We start from the raw sequence: 18,001 nt of genomic DNA on the forward strand, positions 1-18,001 counted from the left end.
CTTGACCTGCATAGACAATTTTCTGTCACAGGCTGTAGCATTCATTACGAACTTCAAATACGACATCTCAAACAATTTAGGTGAGTATTGTACCTATAGCCGTAAAAATACCGAATATAGGTAGGTACTGATATATGGGGGCTATACGAAGACGTGGACCTACATGGTTCATTTTCTGTCTTAGACTGTAGTATCCATTACGAACTACGAGTACCAAATTTGAAACAATTCCGGTAAATAAGGTCGCTAAAATCATCAAAATACCGAATATCGGGGGTATCAATATTCCGAGGTGTTACATAATTTTTGGCCCAATCAAACTTACAATACCCCCAACCCATAGTGTTGTGGGGTAAAAATATTTCTTTCAAAATAATATACCATTACCACCATCCAAATGATTTGAAATTCCAATGTTGTAATTGCACAGCACATAAATAGAAACGAGATCAATTGGGCCATTCCACATTCGATAATAACTCAATTACTCAAATGTCGATAATTTCGTAATAATTCTATGAATATTTGAACTGATTCAAGGTCTTTGCAATGCGCGATTGTTTGTTTGCATTGAAATGTGCATTCAATTGAAATTCACTAAAAGTGGCAAATTAATAGTTTTCATGATAATGAATGCCATTCGATTTAATTAACGCCAAAACTATTTCAAACTTTTAATCTACACCAAACTATGTGCATTTTTTTAAAACGCCCATTACCAACAACAACGGCAACAGGGGTATTGTGAGAACACCCATGCCAACGACAGCGTCTTCGTCAATATCATCAGTTTGTTGGCAGACAAACAAGTCTCGTGGCAAAATTTCGAATATGCCAACAACAAAGACAAAAAAACCTCACAGCAAACAAAACGTTTAATATTCAACTAAACAACTTGAAAACAACTTTACTGCACGCAAGCCAAAAATCTAAAGTGATACAAATCTATACCCCAATTCTGTCCGAGGAGGAGTGCATTCAACTTGAAATACAAATTACAGAATAACAACGTCGCGGCTGTATCAATTTCGAGCATTAACACGAATTAACCCAAAACAACAACATTGCAGCAAACACTCGAAAAAGCATTCGAAACTAGGGCAACATTTGCGGAAAACACGCGCCAAACCACTGCCAATGAAATGCCCATGCCTGCAGTGTGTAGCAACTATGGGCAACACCCCAAAACTCTGTCAAATATTTCAAGAACTTCCGCTTGCAGTGACGTTGAGTGCGAGCCTATTTACGCGCCTTGCGTAAAACGATTTAGTCAACTTGTGTGCGTGCTGTTTGGCTTGTGACCAACCAGTTTACGTCAATGCAAACCGTTAACACTGATGGCGACAGCAACAGATGCTGTGGACATTGAACTCTATTTTTCCATTGAGAGCGTGCCAGCGTGGAATGACGAGGAATACAATGCGTAGCCCATGTGCGTAAACTTGAACTTGAATTTCAGTATCAAGCGTTGCGAAAAGATGATTGAACTGAACTTGAGCATAATAACGAAGCCGCACAGATCAGCCTCTGCAAATACAATAAAATTTTGAATTTTTATACCCTACACAATAAAGTGGTAAGGGTATTATGTCTTTGTGCATTTTTTTGTAGCATGGAGGAGGAAGCGAGTAAGGCCCATAGTTACTTTTGAGGATCTCCATAGAATCACTTTCTGAGTCGATTTATGCATGTCAGACCGTTCGTCCGTCCAAATATTCTTGTGAACAAAATGCAGGTCGCATTTATTATTCGCTGGAGTTGAAATTTTGCCCAAGGACAAACCCTATTGACATTGCTGATAATCGGATTAGTTGTAAATATAGCTTCCATATATCTTCAACCGATTTCGGGTTAATTATCCACCAAATGGTTAATATAATTCCAAATGACTTGTATTTTGGTATATCCCACCGAATTCAGTCTAGAAGCAAGTAAATCAAAATCGGTTCAGATACAGCTAAAGCTACCATATATGTGTTTCATCCGATTTGAGGTTTAGAGTCCCTCAAACGTGTAATATGCACTCCAGAAGAATGATATTTGGTACGTGGCATCAGATACTGTTCAGATTAGGATATAACTCCCATATATATTTGTATCCTTTATCAGGTTTATTGTACACCAAATGATTAATATCAGCCCAAATGAACAGAATTTTAACAAATACGACTGAATTTATCCTATAAACCAGTACTTCAAATTTGGTATCAATTGGCGCAGATATAGCTATAGCTCCCATATACATGTTTTATCCAATTTGGGGTTTAAAGTCCGTCACAAGCGTAATATGCATTACACAACAATGATCCAGTAGTACCAGATATAAGATACAGCTCTGAAATAAGTGTATTAAATTTTGTAAAGATCAGTTCAGATTTGGATATAGCTCCCCTATATATCCTCCACCGATTTCGTGTTAACTGTGCACCAAATAACCAATATCAGTCCAAAAGTCCTGAATGTTGGTACATCCAAACGAATTCAGTCTAGAAGCAAGTACATCAAATTTGGAGAAAATCGGTTCAGATACAGCCATAGCTACCATATATACGTTTCATCCGATTTGAGGATTAGAGTCCCTCAAGCGTGTAATATGCACTCCAGATATGATATTTGGTACCGCACATCAGATTAAGCCCAGAATTACCACTGTCAAATTTTATCAAGATCGGTTCAGATTTGGATATAGCTCCCATATATATCCTTATCCAATATCTGGTTTATTGTGCGCCAAATGAATAATATCAACCCAAATGGACTGAATTTTGGAAACTACGATTTAATTCACCCTAGAAATTAGTACTTCAAATTTGGTGTGAATCGGTTTAGATATAGCTAAAGCTCCCATCTATTTGTTTTATCCGATTTGGGGTTTAAAGTCTCTCACTCACGTAATATGCATTCGACAACAATGATATTTGGTACCAGATATCTTATAGAGTTCAGAAATACCTCTGATATATTTTATCAAGTTCGGTTCAGATTTGGATATAGCATCCATGTATATCTTCAACCGATTTCGGGTTAAATGTGCTCCAAATGGCCAATATTAGTCCAATTAACCTGAATTTTGGCACATCCGACCGAATTTAGTGTAGAAGTAAGTATAGTTTTATTAGATTTGGGGTTTAAAGTCCCTCACTCGCGTAATATGCATTCGACAACAATGATATTTGGTACCAGATATCTTACAGAGTTCAGAAATACCTCTCAAGCTCCGTTCAGATTTGGATATAGCACCCATATATATCTTCAAAAGATTTCCTGTTAAGTGAGCACCATTTGGCCAATATCTGTCAAAAATTCTTAAATTTTGATACATCCGACCGAATTTAGTCTAGAAGCAAGTAAATTTGGAGAAAATCGGTTCAGATATAGCTATATCTCATATATATATTTTTCACCCGATTTGGTGTATAAGTCCCTCATATTCGTAATATGCAATCGATGACAATGATATTTGCTACCAGATATCTTATAAAGCTCGGAAATACCCTTGCCAAATTTTTTCGAGAATGGCTAAGATTTGGATATAGCTTCCATATATATCCTTAATCCGATTTTAGGTCTATTGCGCAAATAATATCATATTTTTATACCCTCCACCATAGTATGTACGGCATATTAAGTTCGTTTTCCGTTTGTAGCACCTCGAAATATACATTTTAGACCCCACAAATATATATTCTTGATCAGCATTAAATTCTATGTCGATTTAGCATTTTCCTTCCGTCTGCGGAAATCACTCTAGCTTCCGAACGAAATGAAGTAGGGTGATAAAATTTTACTCAAATGTGTATTATGTCTGCAGGACTTTTGGTATTTAAAATGGCCCATGTAGGTCCACATCTTCGTATAGCCCCCATATAACGGTACCTCCCGATATTCGGTATTTTGATGATTTTAGGGACATTATTCAAAGGAATTGTTTCAAATTTGGTATTTGAAGTTCGTAATGGATACTACAGCATAAGACAGAAAATTGTCCGTGCAGGTTCACGTCTTCGTATAGCCCCCATATAACGGTACCTTCCGGTATTCGGTATTTTGATGATTTTAGAGACATTATTTACCGGAACTATTTCAAATTTAGTATTTGAAGTTCGTAATGAATACTACAGCCTATGACAGAAAATTGTCTGAGCAGGTCCACGTCTTCATATAGCCCCCATATGACGGAACCCCCGATATTCGGTATTTTGATGATTTTAGCGACATTATTTACCAGAATTGTTTCAAATTTCGCATTTGAAGTTCGTAGTTGATACTACAGCCTATGACAGAAAATTGTCTATCCAGGTCCAGGTTTTATAACCCCCATGGTACCTCCATTTATTCGGTATTTTGATGATTTTAGCTACATTATATATATCCCCCATATAACGGTACCTCCCGATATTCGGTATTTTATGATTTGACCCACATTTTTCATCGGAATTGTCTGAAAATCCACACAAGGAGTTCCTTGTGGGTACTTTATACCTCGGCAGAGAATTATCTATATAGATCCACGATATTGTATAGCCCTCATATAACGGTACCCCCGATATTCGGTATTTTGATGTTTTAGCCATATTTTTCAACGGAATGGTCACAAGGGGTTCTTTGTGAGGTTAACTATAACGTATAGCTCCCATATAACGGTACCCAGCGATATTCGGTATTTTGATGATTCTAGCCACATTTTCCAATCGTATTGTCGGAAAATCCACACACGGAGTTCCTTGTGAGTACTTTACACGCAGATATAGATTTGTCTTTATAGGTCCACAATATCGTATATCCCCCCATATATCGGCACCTTCCTATATTAGATATTTTAAAGATTTTAAAAGAATTTTTAATGGATTTTATTTTTTTGAAAATTTTCTAATTCGTTCCAAATGGTGGAGGGTATTCAAAGTTCGGCCCGGCCGAACTTACTGCTTTTTTACTTGTTAAATTGTTAAATTTGTACCAAATGGTGGAGGGTATTCAAAGTTACTTGTTTTTAATATAATCCTTCTCGAGGTGATATCCTACAATCTATAGCAATGTTATTTGGTATAAAATATTCAGAATTGGATATGCCTCTAATATATTCTTTCCCTCTGAAACCAAATTTTAACTGCTCTAAAGCCAAATGTTGTAGGTGGTATGCTCTACTTTAAATAAATTCTTTAGTTACGTGAGCTCTACTAAATATGCATAGTGATGTAGGGTATCATATAGTCGGCCCCTCGCGACTTTTCACTTTTCCTTACTAGTTTTCAACTGAAGTTTTTTTTTTTTTTGAAATTTAAAATCATAAGTTCCTAAACACAGAAATAACACATATCACACGAATAACAGATGTCGGCACTTATAACACATTAAAAAATGTTTATTTTCCCAATTGGTGGCTGAATTTAAATTTATTATATGGATTTACATTTATTTCGTTCAGGTTTTCTTGATTAAGGTAAATTTGGATAAAAAGTATTTTTACATTTTTTTTAGTCGGCATAGAGTGAAAATCCAAGCACCTAAATGTATATTCTCACAATGACACTTATTCCGAGATCCACCTGTAAAATATTGCGTTAATAAATTTCCGCACTTTTTTCCAAACACATTCAATGCGTAATGTCTACCATCCGGCCATGTGTCTCTAATTGAGAGCAAAAGTGAATGCTGTTGTTACGGCTGCTGCTGTTGCCGCATGCATTTATAACGATGAAGTTTACCTTGTTTACTGAGTTGTTACATGTTGCCAACCGGTTCATGTCGCTATGTCAAGAATACAGAACAAAACAACTTTTAGCCTCTTGGCCATTGATTACATTCTGTGACGCAGGCGCAAATTGGTAACAAGATTAACGTTTCTTTGCCAATGGGCTTGGCTACTGCGTACATGTGTATCTCTTTCTTTGGGAGACTTTGCACCCTATCGCTGTGAATGGATGTTTGTTTATCATGCAATTTTTCTTTGTTTTTGTTTAGCAGTTGTTGTTTGTGTTGCTGTAGACTTGTCTCTTAGATTTGTTCGACATCGTGTTCAAGCCTTCTCGCCTGTCCACTGAGGCATTCAAGTGTTGTCCGATGGCTGTCACTTTAATTTACAATACTTGTGGTTTTTGTGTGTGGATTTTCTTTCAGGTTTTTCTCTTTGGTTAATATGAAACTAGCAAGTTGGATAAGTGATTACTGGAATGGAGGTAAATTTAGAGTGGAGCGAAAAAAGATACTTCTGAGTGATAGAAGTGAATTCCAGGCTTTAATGACAATGATATCAACCCTGTATATTTTTCTACCATCCACCATAGTATGGAGGGTATATTAAGTTTGTCATTCCTTTTGTAACACCACGAAATATACATTTTAGACCCCACAAAGAATCAGCACAAAATTCTATGTCGTTTTAGCGATGTCCGTCCGTCGGTGGAAATCACTTTACTCGTTACTCGCTAAAAATTAAAAAAATGAATAACTTTTGTAATATATGAAATTTTTGAAATCTGCAAGTTGTGCTGAATTGTGCTCACCTAGCACAACGAGTAATGAGTAGAGATACAAATTTCCAATGTATGGACGAAAAATTGTGCTAGGAGAGCACAATTCAGGACAACTTGCAGATTTCAAAAATTCCATATATTACAAAAGTTATTAATTTTTTTAATTTTTAGCGAGTAACGAGTAAAGGTGGAAATTCGTTATGTATGGACGAAAAATTGTGCTAAGTGAGCACAACTCAGCACAATTTACCACATCTCGATATTTGAATTTTTACAAAAATTACAGCAATTTTTCTGAAAAATACTGGTTTTTCGAAATTGCCATATCTTGAAAACGGTTGAAAATATTGAGAAAAAATAAACGGCACAAGTTAGGACAAATCAAGCACGACCCAGCACAACTTTAATTTTTTCAAAATTCGAAAATTGCAATTCTGACATACTTTCGAAATTATCGTTTTTTCGAAATTGGTAAGATATATCCAAAAAACTTTAACGGCACAAATGTGCACAAACCGAGTACGACTCAGCACAACTTTAATTTTTTCGGAATTCGAAAATTGCAATTCTCTCAGATTTTTTCGAAAAAACAATCTTTATTCGAATATCTCAGAAATTTTTTCGAATTTCGAAAAAAAAACCAGTAAAGAAAGTCCTAAAGTCTTTGCTAATTTAGTAGAGCTCCACTTAATAATTAAAAGTTTTTATGGGAGAGTTCAATCATACACGCTATGATTATAATTATAATTTAAAATTCAAAGGACTAAATATGCCGAAGCATTTGTATCTTTTAAATTCGGACTTGTATTGCCCATTTGGTGCGAAATTAATTTGAAATCAGATAAAAATATATATGGGAACTATATCCAAATCTGAACCGATCTCGATAAAATTTGGCAAAGATATTTCTGAGCTGTATTTGATATATTTCCCTGAATATCGTTGTTACGGAGTGCATATTACGGCTGTGGGTAACAAATACAATAAATCGGATGAACAATATATATGGGAGCTATAACTATATCTGAACCGATCTTCACCAAATTTGGCATACTACCTTCTAGACTAAATTCGGTCGTATGTGCCAAATTCCATTCCATTTGGACAAATATTAGACATTTGGTGCACAATAAATGGTAAATCGGACGAAGTTATATATGGGAGCTATATCCAAATCTGAACCGATCTCGATAAAATTTAGCAAAGGTATTTCTGAGCTGCATTTGATATATTTCCCCAAATATTGTTGTTACAGAGTGCATATTACGGCTGCGGAGGACAAAAATAACAAATCGGATGAACAATATATATGGGAGCTATAGCTATATCTGAACCGATTTCGATAAAATTTGGCACACTTATTTTCAGGCCTAATTTGGTTGTATGTGCAAAATTCCATACTATTCGGGCTGATATTACACGTTTGGTGCACAATAAAATGCAAATCGGACGAAGATATATATGGGAGCTATATCAAAATTTTTACCGATTATCTCCAAGTTCAATAGGGTTCGTCCTTGGGCCAAACAAATGTTGTTTGCAAAATTTCATCTCAATCGGATAATAAATGCGACCTTCATTTTGTTCACAAGAATACATGGACAGACGGACGGACGGACAGACGGACTGACATGCATAAATCAACTCAGAAAGTGATTCTATGCAGATCATCAAAAGGAACTATGGGTCTATCTCGTTTCCTATTGTCTGTTACAAACAAATGCACAAAGGCATAATACCCTGACCACCTTGTGGTGTAGGGTATAAAAATTCGACACAATTGAGCACAAACGTAGCACAACTCAGCACAACTTTCCTTTTTTCGAAATTCGAAAATTGCAATTCCAACGGACACCACATGTTAAAGGCTCCTGTGGACAAACGAGCATATACTGAAGTGGGGTTCTGACCTCTCTCCGTGTGGCAACTACAGACCTATTTCCTGTCTATCACCGTTCGGAAAGTTATTCGAATTCTGGCATGGATTGGAAGAACCGTCGGCCTTGCTTGGCCGGCTAGGAATAGAATACCCTAATTTTAGGAGGTTACAGCCGGTTCTAAAGATAATCTCGGATCAGGTTCATATCTCGGATAAGATGAGATAAGTAGTTCAGGAGAGGTTTTACCTGTCAGTCAGATAGACTACATTCTGTCAAAACCTAAGGTCTGAATTTCCAATGCAGTCAAATCTTGAGGATGAGGGGTGGTCTTTCCCACGATGTTAGGCTCTTGATCGATAGACGACTATATGATGAAGTCTGTAGTGGCATTCTTAGACAGATACCAGTTTATAGGTAATAGCATAGTTGGAGATATGTTATGATGCTTTGCGAATGCAGACCAGCTACGAAAGTTGAAACTATTCCGTTGAATAATGTCGCTAAAATCATCCAAATAGCGAATATCGGGGCGTACGGTTTTATGACGACCATACGATATCATGGACAATTCTCTTTCAGATGGTAAAGTACTTAGAAGGAACTCCTTGTGTAGAAGATCAGACCATTCCATTGAAAAGTGTGCCTAAACTCATCAAATACCGAATATCGGGGAGTACCGTAATATGGACAGATGTAGCCCATCTTCGAATCAAATGCAGACTTGAATATACGTCTCATCATTCTCTATTGAGATTCAAAATTTCTTATTGCTTGAGCTAAGTCTCAACTTCATTACCATTTTGACCCACAGTTCCGCAGTCTCGGCACACTCATTTCACTGTTTTTTTTTTAACTGACATTTTTATAGAGAATTTTCGACATTTTTGTAGGAATAGTTGATGTTATTTGACGTTTAAATGATGACTAAATGGATGAAATTGCAAAACGTGATCCCCATGCATGGCTTGGCTTGATGACGACGATGCAAATTAAGGGAAACATTTTCAAACACTTTGTAAACTGATCGCTTGTCGACGTAAACCAAATCAAATGGCAATCACAGACATTGTCTGGCAATTCTGATATCTGTGAAGTCATCTATTTTTAGCCAACTGACCGTCATCTAAGTCAGTGACTTTAGAATTTATTTAAATTAAATCTTTTGATTTATGATATCCTAAAGCCTTCGAAGAACATTGACCGAATATATTTTTTTATTTTGTTAAGAACTCATTGTTGAGATAGTTCCCATTTCAATGTGGAGCAAATAAATTATTATGAAATTGCAGCATTTTATATAATTTCATATTTGTATCGGTTTTTTTGCTTTTGCTAGTTACCTCCAATAAGATAGTTGTACAAAATGTTACGTATGAGCTATGAGATTTATACAGTTAATACAACCGTAACAAATCTTGATTAAGTAACAAAGGTAAGCGAATTTTCAGTGAGAGGACGTTTTTTTTAAAAACTCATGTGAAGTGGAATGTTAAAGAATCCGGTTTGCGAATACATATTCATGTTTTTATAAGAGTGTATATTTTTTTCGTTGTTGGTCCTATAATGTCCAGTCATTGCATGGTCTGCAGTTCTTTTAATTTCCACAGCCGGCAGAGCTAATAGATTAAAGGACAGTATCTTTAATATTTATTTTAACTGCAAAATGCCAACATTGAAAACTCAACACTCAGACAAATGTAATATTTCCAGATATTTGAAATGTTTCATGTCATTAGCAATCTATGGCACAAAGAGGAAAATTGATGCTGATTTTTTTTTTTTTTGGAAATTCCTGTTCAAACCTGTAAGGAAACGCCAAAAGACAGGCGGGGCCGACAATATGATACCCTACACAACTATGCATATTTAGTAGAGCTCCCATAACAATAAACTTGAAATCAGATTAAGGATATACATGGAAGCTATATCCAAATCTTAGCCATTCTCTATAAAATTTGGCAAAAGTATTTCCGAACTCGAATGCATATTACGAATGTGAGGGACTTAAACATCAAATCAGATGAATCATATATAGCTATATCTGAACCGATTTTCACCAAATTTAACTTAACATGCTGCTAGACTGAATTCGGTTGAATGTGCCAAAACTCAGGTCATTTGGACTGAGATTGGCCATTTGGTGTACAATTAACCCAAATCTTAGCCGATCTTTACAAAATTTGAAACACTTATTTCTTAGCTATCTGATATCTAATACGAAACATCATTCATATGGGGTGCATATTACGAATGTGGGAGACTTAAATACCAAATCGGATGTACGGGAGCTATAGCTATATCTGAACAGATTTTCTCCGAATTATATGTACTTGCTTCTAGGCTGAGTTCTGTCGGATGTACCAAAATTCTGGAATTTTTGACATATATTGGCCATATGATACACAATTAACCCGAAATCGGTTGAATATATGTATGGGACCTATATCCAAATCTGAACCGATATTGATAAAATTTGGCATAGGTATTTCTGGGCTGTATCTGATATCTAGTACTATTGTTGCAGAATATGCGAAACCAACAATCAGATAAACAACAAGTCGAATGAATGATATATATTGGGGTTATAGCTATATCTAAACCGATTTGCACCGAATTCGACGTACTTGCTACATTCGGTCGGATGTGCCAAAATTCCGGTCATTTGGACTGATATTGGCCATTTGTTGCACAATTAACCCGAAATCTATTGAAGATACTCGTATATGGGAGCTATATCTAAATCTGATTATCACCAATTTCAATAGGGTTCGTCCTTGGGCGAAGCAAATATTGTTCGGGAAATATCATCTCAAGCGGATAATAAATGCGACCTGCATTTTATTCACAAGAATACATAGACAAACGGACGGACGTACTGACATGAATAAATCGACTCAGAAAATGATTCTACGAAGATCCTCAAAAAAGTAACTATGGATCTATCTCTTCTTCCTCTATCTCTTCTTCCTCTATCTCTATCTATCTTCCTTCTCCATATTACAAACAAATGCACAAAGATATAATACCCTTACCACTATGTGATGTAGGGTATAAAAATATGACAAAAAAATATCAAAAACAAGTAAGCAAAGGCTACAGTCGAGCGGGGCCGACCGTTGAATACCCTACAACACTATAATAAACAATACAGTTTATATAGGCGAGATACTCGAAAGAATTGCACAAGATATTGTGACAAATAATAAAAGAAAACCTGATGGTTTTCGTTCGTTTCGTTTTCGTTCTCTAACTTTCGAATAATAGCAACTTAAACTAATTTGCTCATTTCCAATTTATTGGTAGATGTTGCACGTAAATGGTCTTCCTAGATCTGGAACCAATATTTCCCAAAGACCTACAATCTCTCGGAAGTGGCAAAAGATTAAGATTTATTATTTGCTTTTGACTGAAATGCATCTATATGAGATACAAACATTTGACTATATTCTTCAACGAAATCAGCGTTAAGGAAATAGTCGGAAGTGCGTCTTTCCTGTATTTGTGAATTCTCCAAAAAGTCACTGGAATGGACATTTTCGTATTTTGTCTACAAAAGTTGGCAAACTATTTCACACATTGAATATTTTTGGATGGCCATCCGAAACTGCTTGGCGATTTTTTTAGACGTTTTTTCTTTCCTGCCAAGAGGCCATTCTGAATTAATGAGAACTGTCGAAATCAGTCCAGCCGTTCTCGACATATAAGAGATCTTTCAAGCATGTATAGACATATATATAGACATATATATCGCACATATTTTGCTATATATCCGATTTGTTGGATGTTAACATCAATGTAAAGATCAGAAGTAACCTTGTCATGGCTTTGTGATTTCGCCGGGATTTAAAATATTCGCGGTTTAATGAAAAATTTTGAATTTTTTCAACACAAAATATATGGTCTATTTTACCCGCTAAATATTATCCGATGACCACCCGAATTGGTAGGATTCTTCCCCGCCCTAAACTCTAGCTACATGCGAAATTCCGATTGGTCTATAATTGCGACCTGTATAGCTACTGCAAAATCCGACATTTTTTCAGTATTTGGTCCATTTCAACCCCTAAACATTTGGCGATCATCTCCAAAAGAAATGGGCTTCTATTCTGACCCTAACCCCACCTTCGTGCAAAATTTCGTTAGGATCGGGCCATAATTGCGACCTGTAGCGTGATTACAAATTAACATGGACGGACGGACGGACATACATACATAGCTAGATCGACTCAGCTCGGCGAGCTAGGAAGATCCATATATACTTTCCTATATGGGAAACCAATATTTCGAGGTGTTACATAAATTCTGGCCCAATCAAACTTATAATACCCCCAACACATAGTGTTGTAGGGTATAAATATTAAAGAAGAATATTCACATTTGCATTGTGCTGCGATTGTTCAATAAAGGACCATATTTTGGAATATCCCCAATTGGAAAATATCCCCTAACATGGGTATGTGAAAGCCCTGTCCACATTTTCAATTGGATCTACTGAGAAGCTGAAATGGCAAATTGTTAAGAAAAGTGATTTTAACTGAAGCGATACCCTTAAAATTTCATGGAGCCATTATTTGGGGCCAATATCAAAGGCAAACCTATCTATCTATATGGGGTTGATATTCCAAATACTAACTTATTGCTTATTCCTTTAGAAATTATGGCAAACCTTTCGAAATACCTAAAATCGCCGGTACTGTTTTTGGGGCTATTAGAGAACATAAACCTATATTAACACTTTTGTGTGGTGTCTAAATGTTTCAAGGGATCTCCACATATAGAAATCTGAACCTAAAAAAAAAACCTAAAAAACCTAAACTCGGGCAGTATCGTCAATTAATTTGTTGTACATTAATTCAATATATCAATTTTGGAGGATAATATAAGATTGACCCCTCCACTTGGTATCTTTTATTGTATTTAAAAAACAATGATTTAATTATTTTGTTATTTTATTAATAATTTTATTTATTTACATTTTGGCATATTTGACTTAATGCACATTTATTTTTCACAAATTTTCAGAATGTCACAGTTAAGAGTAAATTATAAATGATTTAGAGGACAGTGGTGAGGACAAGTAAGATTAGAATGTATAAGACAGGAAATCTGAAAGAAAGGCGAAGTAGCAATGGAAGGAGCATAGGCGATAGATAGCAGAAAAAGCGTGCGACATGGTTAGTTTCTCTTATTTCATCAATGAATGAATTCAAACGGTTCCGGGAGCAGGTTGCAGATTAACTGAGGCCACAGATTGTGCATGACCAGCCAATGGGGCAACATGTACAGCACCACGGGTCTTGGCAACGAAAGTACCACTATGAGCTGGAACTACAGCAGGAGCGGCAACAACATGTGGAGCGGCAACTACATGAGGGGCAGCAACTACAGCTGGAACGGGACCGGAGACCACTTGAACAGGTCCAGGGCCAGCAACAACATGAGGTGGGTGGGCAGCTACTGTAACGGCAGCATGGGGATGAGCTCCAAGTACTACTGTACCGGGTAGGGGTCCACCCACAACAACTGGTCCCCAGGGCAAAACTGAGGAGTTGGCACCCAAAGCCAAGGCAAGCAGGACTACGGCAATGACGAACTGGAAAACAAAACGGAAAACGATGATTAAATTCTATTTATACATAACTAGCTTTGAAGGCAATAAATTTTTTTGTTTTAATTTGAACTACTGGTTTCAAATCCAACGATCATCGTTTTGTTTTTTAGAAAAATCGTAGTTTGTGTCCCGCTTTTCGAATAGATTTGTATGTTTTCCTTAATTCACGTTTTTTATGGCGGAATTTTTTATTTTGTTTTTATTACTTTTTCATTTTAAAAAGTTCATAATTATTTCTTGGGAATATGATTTTTTACTCTGTATGGAGTCAGCGAAGAATTTCAAAATTGCATTTTTTCTTTGAAATCTTACAAATCTTACATTCGGCACATTCAATGTAACACTATTTATAATTATTTTTGCATATGTCCTTTCACACAAATTTAACTATAAGTAATCCTTTTATCCTTTTTTAAATTTCTCACTGAAGTGCTCACCTTCATGTTTGCTAGGTTTTGTTCTATTGTTCTATGTAAAACGTTAGAAATAACTATTGACATCGCAGTGTGACACTAACCTTTTATAGCAAAACAATTTCTGTCCCAGCATAGAAAAAAAAATTATCTTATATGTATATTTACACTTCTTTTGTTCTATTTTCAATTATTGTAATTATCTAACATTTACCCCTCGGACACTCCTTCACATAGATAACATACCGGTAATGCATTTCATTATGTCCAGCGATTACTTAAATAAACCATTCCAGAACTTATTTTATTTAAACAACTTCAGTGTCAACCTACACCAACCTCAATGACAACACCTGAGTCATTTTTACATCGTTACAAGCTGCAGTTTAATGATCAAACCAATTCACACTTGTAAGCGAAGGCCAGTCAACTCAAAGAAACAACATTTACATTTGCATATTACATACCTATATATTTTTAACTACTAACAAACATCCTTGTTAAGTACGAGTTAGACATACCATTGGAAGTCCCAGCCGTTTCATCATCAACAATTTATATTAACAAGTAAGCAAAGGCTACAGTCGAGCGGTGCCGACCGTTGAATACCCTATAACACTATAATAAACGATACAGTTTATATAGGCGAGATACTCGAAAGAATTTCACAAGATATTGTGACAAATAATAAAAGAAAACCATCAGGTTTCGTTCTCTAATTTTCGAATAATATCAACTTTTTCAACTAATTTGCTCATTTCCAATTTATTGGTAGATGTTGCACGTAAATGGTCTTCCTAGATCTGGAACCAATATTTCCCAAGACCTATAATCTCTCAGAAGTGGCAAAAGATTAACATTTATTATTGGTTTTTGACTGAAACGCATCTATATGAGATACAGACATTTGACTATATTCTTCAACGAAATCAGCGCTAACGAAATAGTCAGAAGTGCGTCTTTCCTCTATTTGTGAATTCTCCAAAAAGTCACTGGAATTGACATTTTCTTATTTTGTCTACAAAAGTTGGCAAACTATTTCCCACATTGAATATTTTCGGTAACCCCCACTCAAATGTGCGTGAGGATCGGGCGATAATTACGATCTGCTGACAATTTTGCAGATTTTTGCTCCATTTCAACCCCTAAATATATGGCGATCATCTCCAAAAAGATTAGGCATCTATTCTGACCCTCATCTTATCCCCATGCAAAATTTCGTATAGATCGGGCAATAAATGAGATCTGTATATGATATCCTGATATCCTAACTACTTAGTTTTGTTAGCAGTAGAAATATTACCAAATATTTAATTCAAAATGAAAATATGCCAAAAATATGACAAAATTGAAAAAATATGAGAGAATGTTACAAAATCAATATTTTCAACTTTAGAGAGATATTTTTATGCGATTTTTTTAGACGTTTTTTGTTTCCTGCCAAGAGGCGATTCTGAATTAATGAGAACTGTCGAAATCAGTTCAGCCGTTCTCGACATATAAGAGATCTTTCAAGCATATCTTCTTTGATAGACATATATATCGCACATATATCCGATTTGTTGGATGTTAACATCAATGTAAAGGTCAGAAGTAACCTTGACATGGCTTTGTGATTACGCCGGGATTTAAAATATTCGCGGTTTAATGATAAATTTTGATTTTTTTCAACACAAAATATATGATCTATTTTACCCGCTAAATATTATCCGATGACCACCCAAATTGGTAGGCTTCTTCCCCGCCCTAAACTCTAGCTACATGCGAAATTCCGAGTCGATTGGTCTACAATTGCGACCTGTATAGCTACTGCAAAATCCGACATTTTTTCAGTATTTGGTCCATTTCAACCTCTAAATATTATGCGATCATCTCCAAAAGCAATAGGGTTCTATTCTGGCCCTACCCGCACCTCCATTCTAAATTTTGTGAAGATCGGGCCATAATTGCGACCTGTAGAGTGATTACAAATTAACATGGACAGACGGACAGATGGACTGACGGACATACATAGCTAGATCGACTCAGCTCGGCGAGCTAGGAAGATCCATATATACTTTCCTATGTGGGAAACGCATATTTCGAGGTGTTACATAATTTTTGGCCCAATCAAACTTATAATACCTCCAACACATAGTGTTGTAGGGTATAATAAAAGAGTAGAGCAATTGACTGGCTGATAGACGAAACGGCTGAAGCTAAAATATTGAAATTTTTTGTCCGAAGGGGTCGGATAAGGCAGAAAATTCCTACTAGAACGCTACGAAAAGTATTAAAATGTACTAAATATGGTACCCTTTGTATTTGAGGAAGCTCTTATACTTATACAAACCAACCTCATTATCTAAAAGCAACACACTCACAGTGATCCGAGTACCCGAATTAAAATTTCCAGTTTTGTTATTACACTCCCTACCGAATTAACTACATTTCGAACACCATATAGAACGTATTTCCAAAATATGTCCCTTGTCTAACCCACAATTACGCTCATTTTAAAATATAGTACCTTTTATTAAATACCTTTCGTACACGTTACGGCAGGAATTTCCAAATTCGACTTCTTACTTTTTGCTGAGGGTCACTTTTGGTCCGAAGGGGTCACATAAGGCTGGATTCTGAGAAATTCATGTATTTGACGAACAAGTAAAGCCAGTGCTCTTAAATTTGGAATGAAGGTCACTGATGAATGTAACAAAGGGATTTTGAAAATTCGCACTACAAGTGTACGAAAAGTACTAAAATGTAGTACATTTAGTACCATTTCGTGTCATGTAAACTATTATACTAAAAACTTGAAATTTGGTAGGGTCGATGAAAGGAGGTAGTTTGGGAACTGTGTGCTCATTTATACGAGAAGGACTAAACGGTACTAATTTTTGGTACAATTTTAATTTGGAGTAACGGTTGAAAATTGAATTAAATTTGAAATGAACATTACTGGCAGGATTGGGATTATGGGGGTAGTTTTCGAAGTTTTTATACACTACAACGCTATGTGTTGCGGGTATTATAAGTTTGATTGGGCTAAAAAGTATGTAACACCTTGAAATATTGGTTTCCCACATAGGAAAAGATCCATACATCTTACTATCTCGCCGAGCTGAGTCGTCCGTCCGTCTGTCCATGTTTGTAATCACTCTACAGGTCGCAATTGCGGCCCTATCTTCACGAAATTTAGAATGTAGGTGGACGTCTCGCTAGGGCGAGAATAGAAGCCTATTGCTCCTAGAGATGATCGCATATGGGGTTGAAATGGACCAAAAACTGAAAAAAATTCTGATTTTGCAGTTGCTCTACAGGTCGCAATTATAGACCAATCGACGCGGAAGCTAGCATGGGACTAGAGCCTAGGGCTGAGCAGAAGTCATCTAATTTTGATGGTCATCGGCTAATATTTAGTGGGTGAAAAAAAACCATAAAATTTGTGTTAAATAAAAGTCAAATTTTCCAATAATTCGCCATTCTCTAGAATGGCTGGACTGATTTTGACAAATTTTGTCAATTCAGAATGCCCTCTCGGCATAGGAGTATAAAATCTAAAAAAATCGCATAAAAAGATGCGAATAATGATGTTAATATAGATTTTGTAGTATTTTGTGATATTTTTTTATTTTTTCATAT

General features: G+C 35.9%; 1 protein-coding gene across 1 annotated transcript; it reads right to left on the reverse strand.

The window, feature by feature from the left end:
- Window positions 1–13,297: 13,297 nt before the first annotated feature.
- LOC101899430 (adult cuticle protein 1-like) lies at window positions 13,298–14,491 on the reverse strand. Its single transcript, XM_005187878.4, has 2 exons — window positions 14,402–14,491; window positions 13,298–13,946 (listed from the first exon to the last, which is right to left on the reverse strand). Exons 1-2 carry the CDS (start codon window positions 14,462–14,464, stop codon window positions 13,560–13,562), a joined length of 450 nt encoding a protein of 149 aa, XP_005187935.2. The 5' UTR covers window positions 14,465–14,491; the 3' UTR covers window positions 13,298–13,559.
- Between the last annotated feature and the right edge of the window lie 3,510 nt (window positions 14,492–18,001).

Source organism: Musca domestica, unplaced genomic scaffold (assembly GCF_030504385.1).
Source record: "Musca domestica strain aabys unplaced genomic scaffold, Musca_domestica.polishedcontigs.V.1.1 85, whole genome shotgun sequence".
Classification (NCBI taxonomy): Eukaryota; Metazoa; Arthropoda; class Insecta; order Diptera; family Muscidae; genus Musca; species Musca domestica.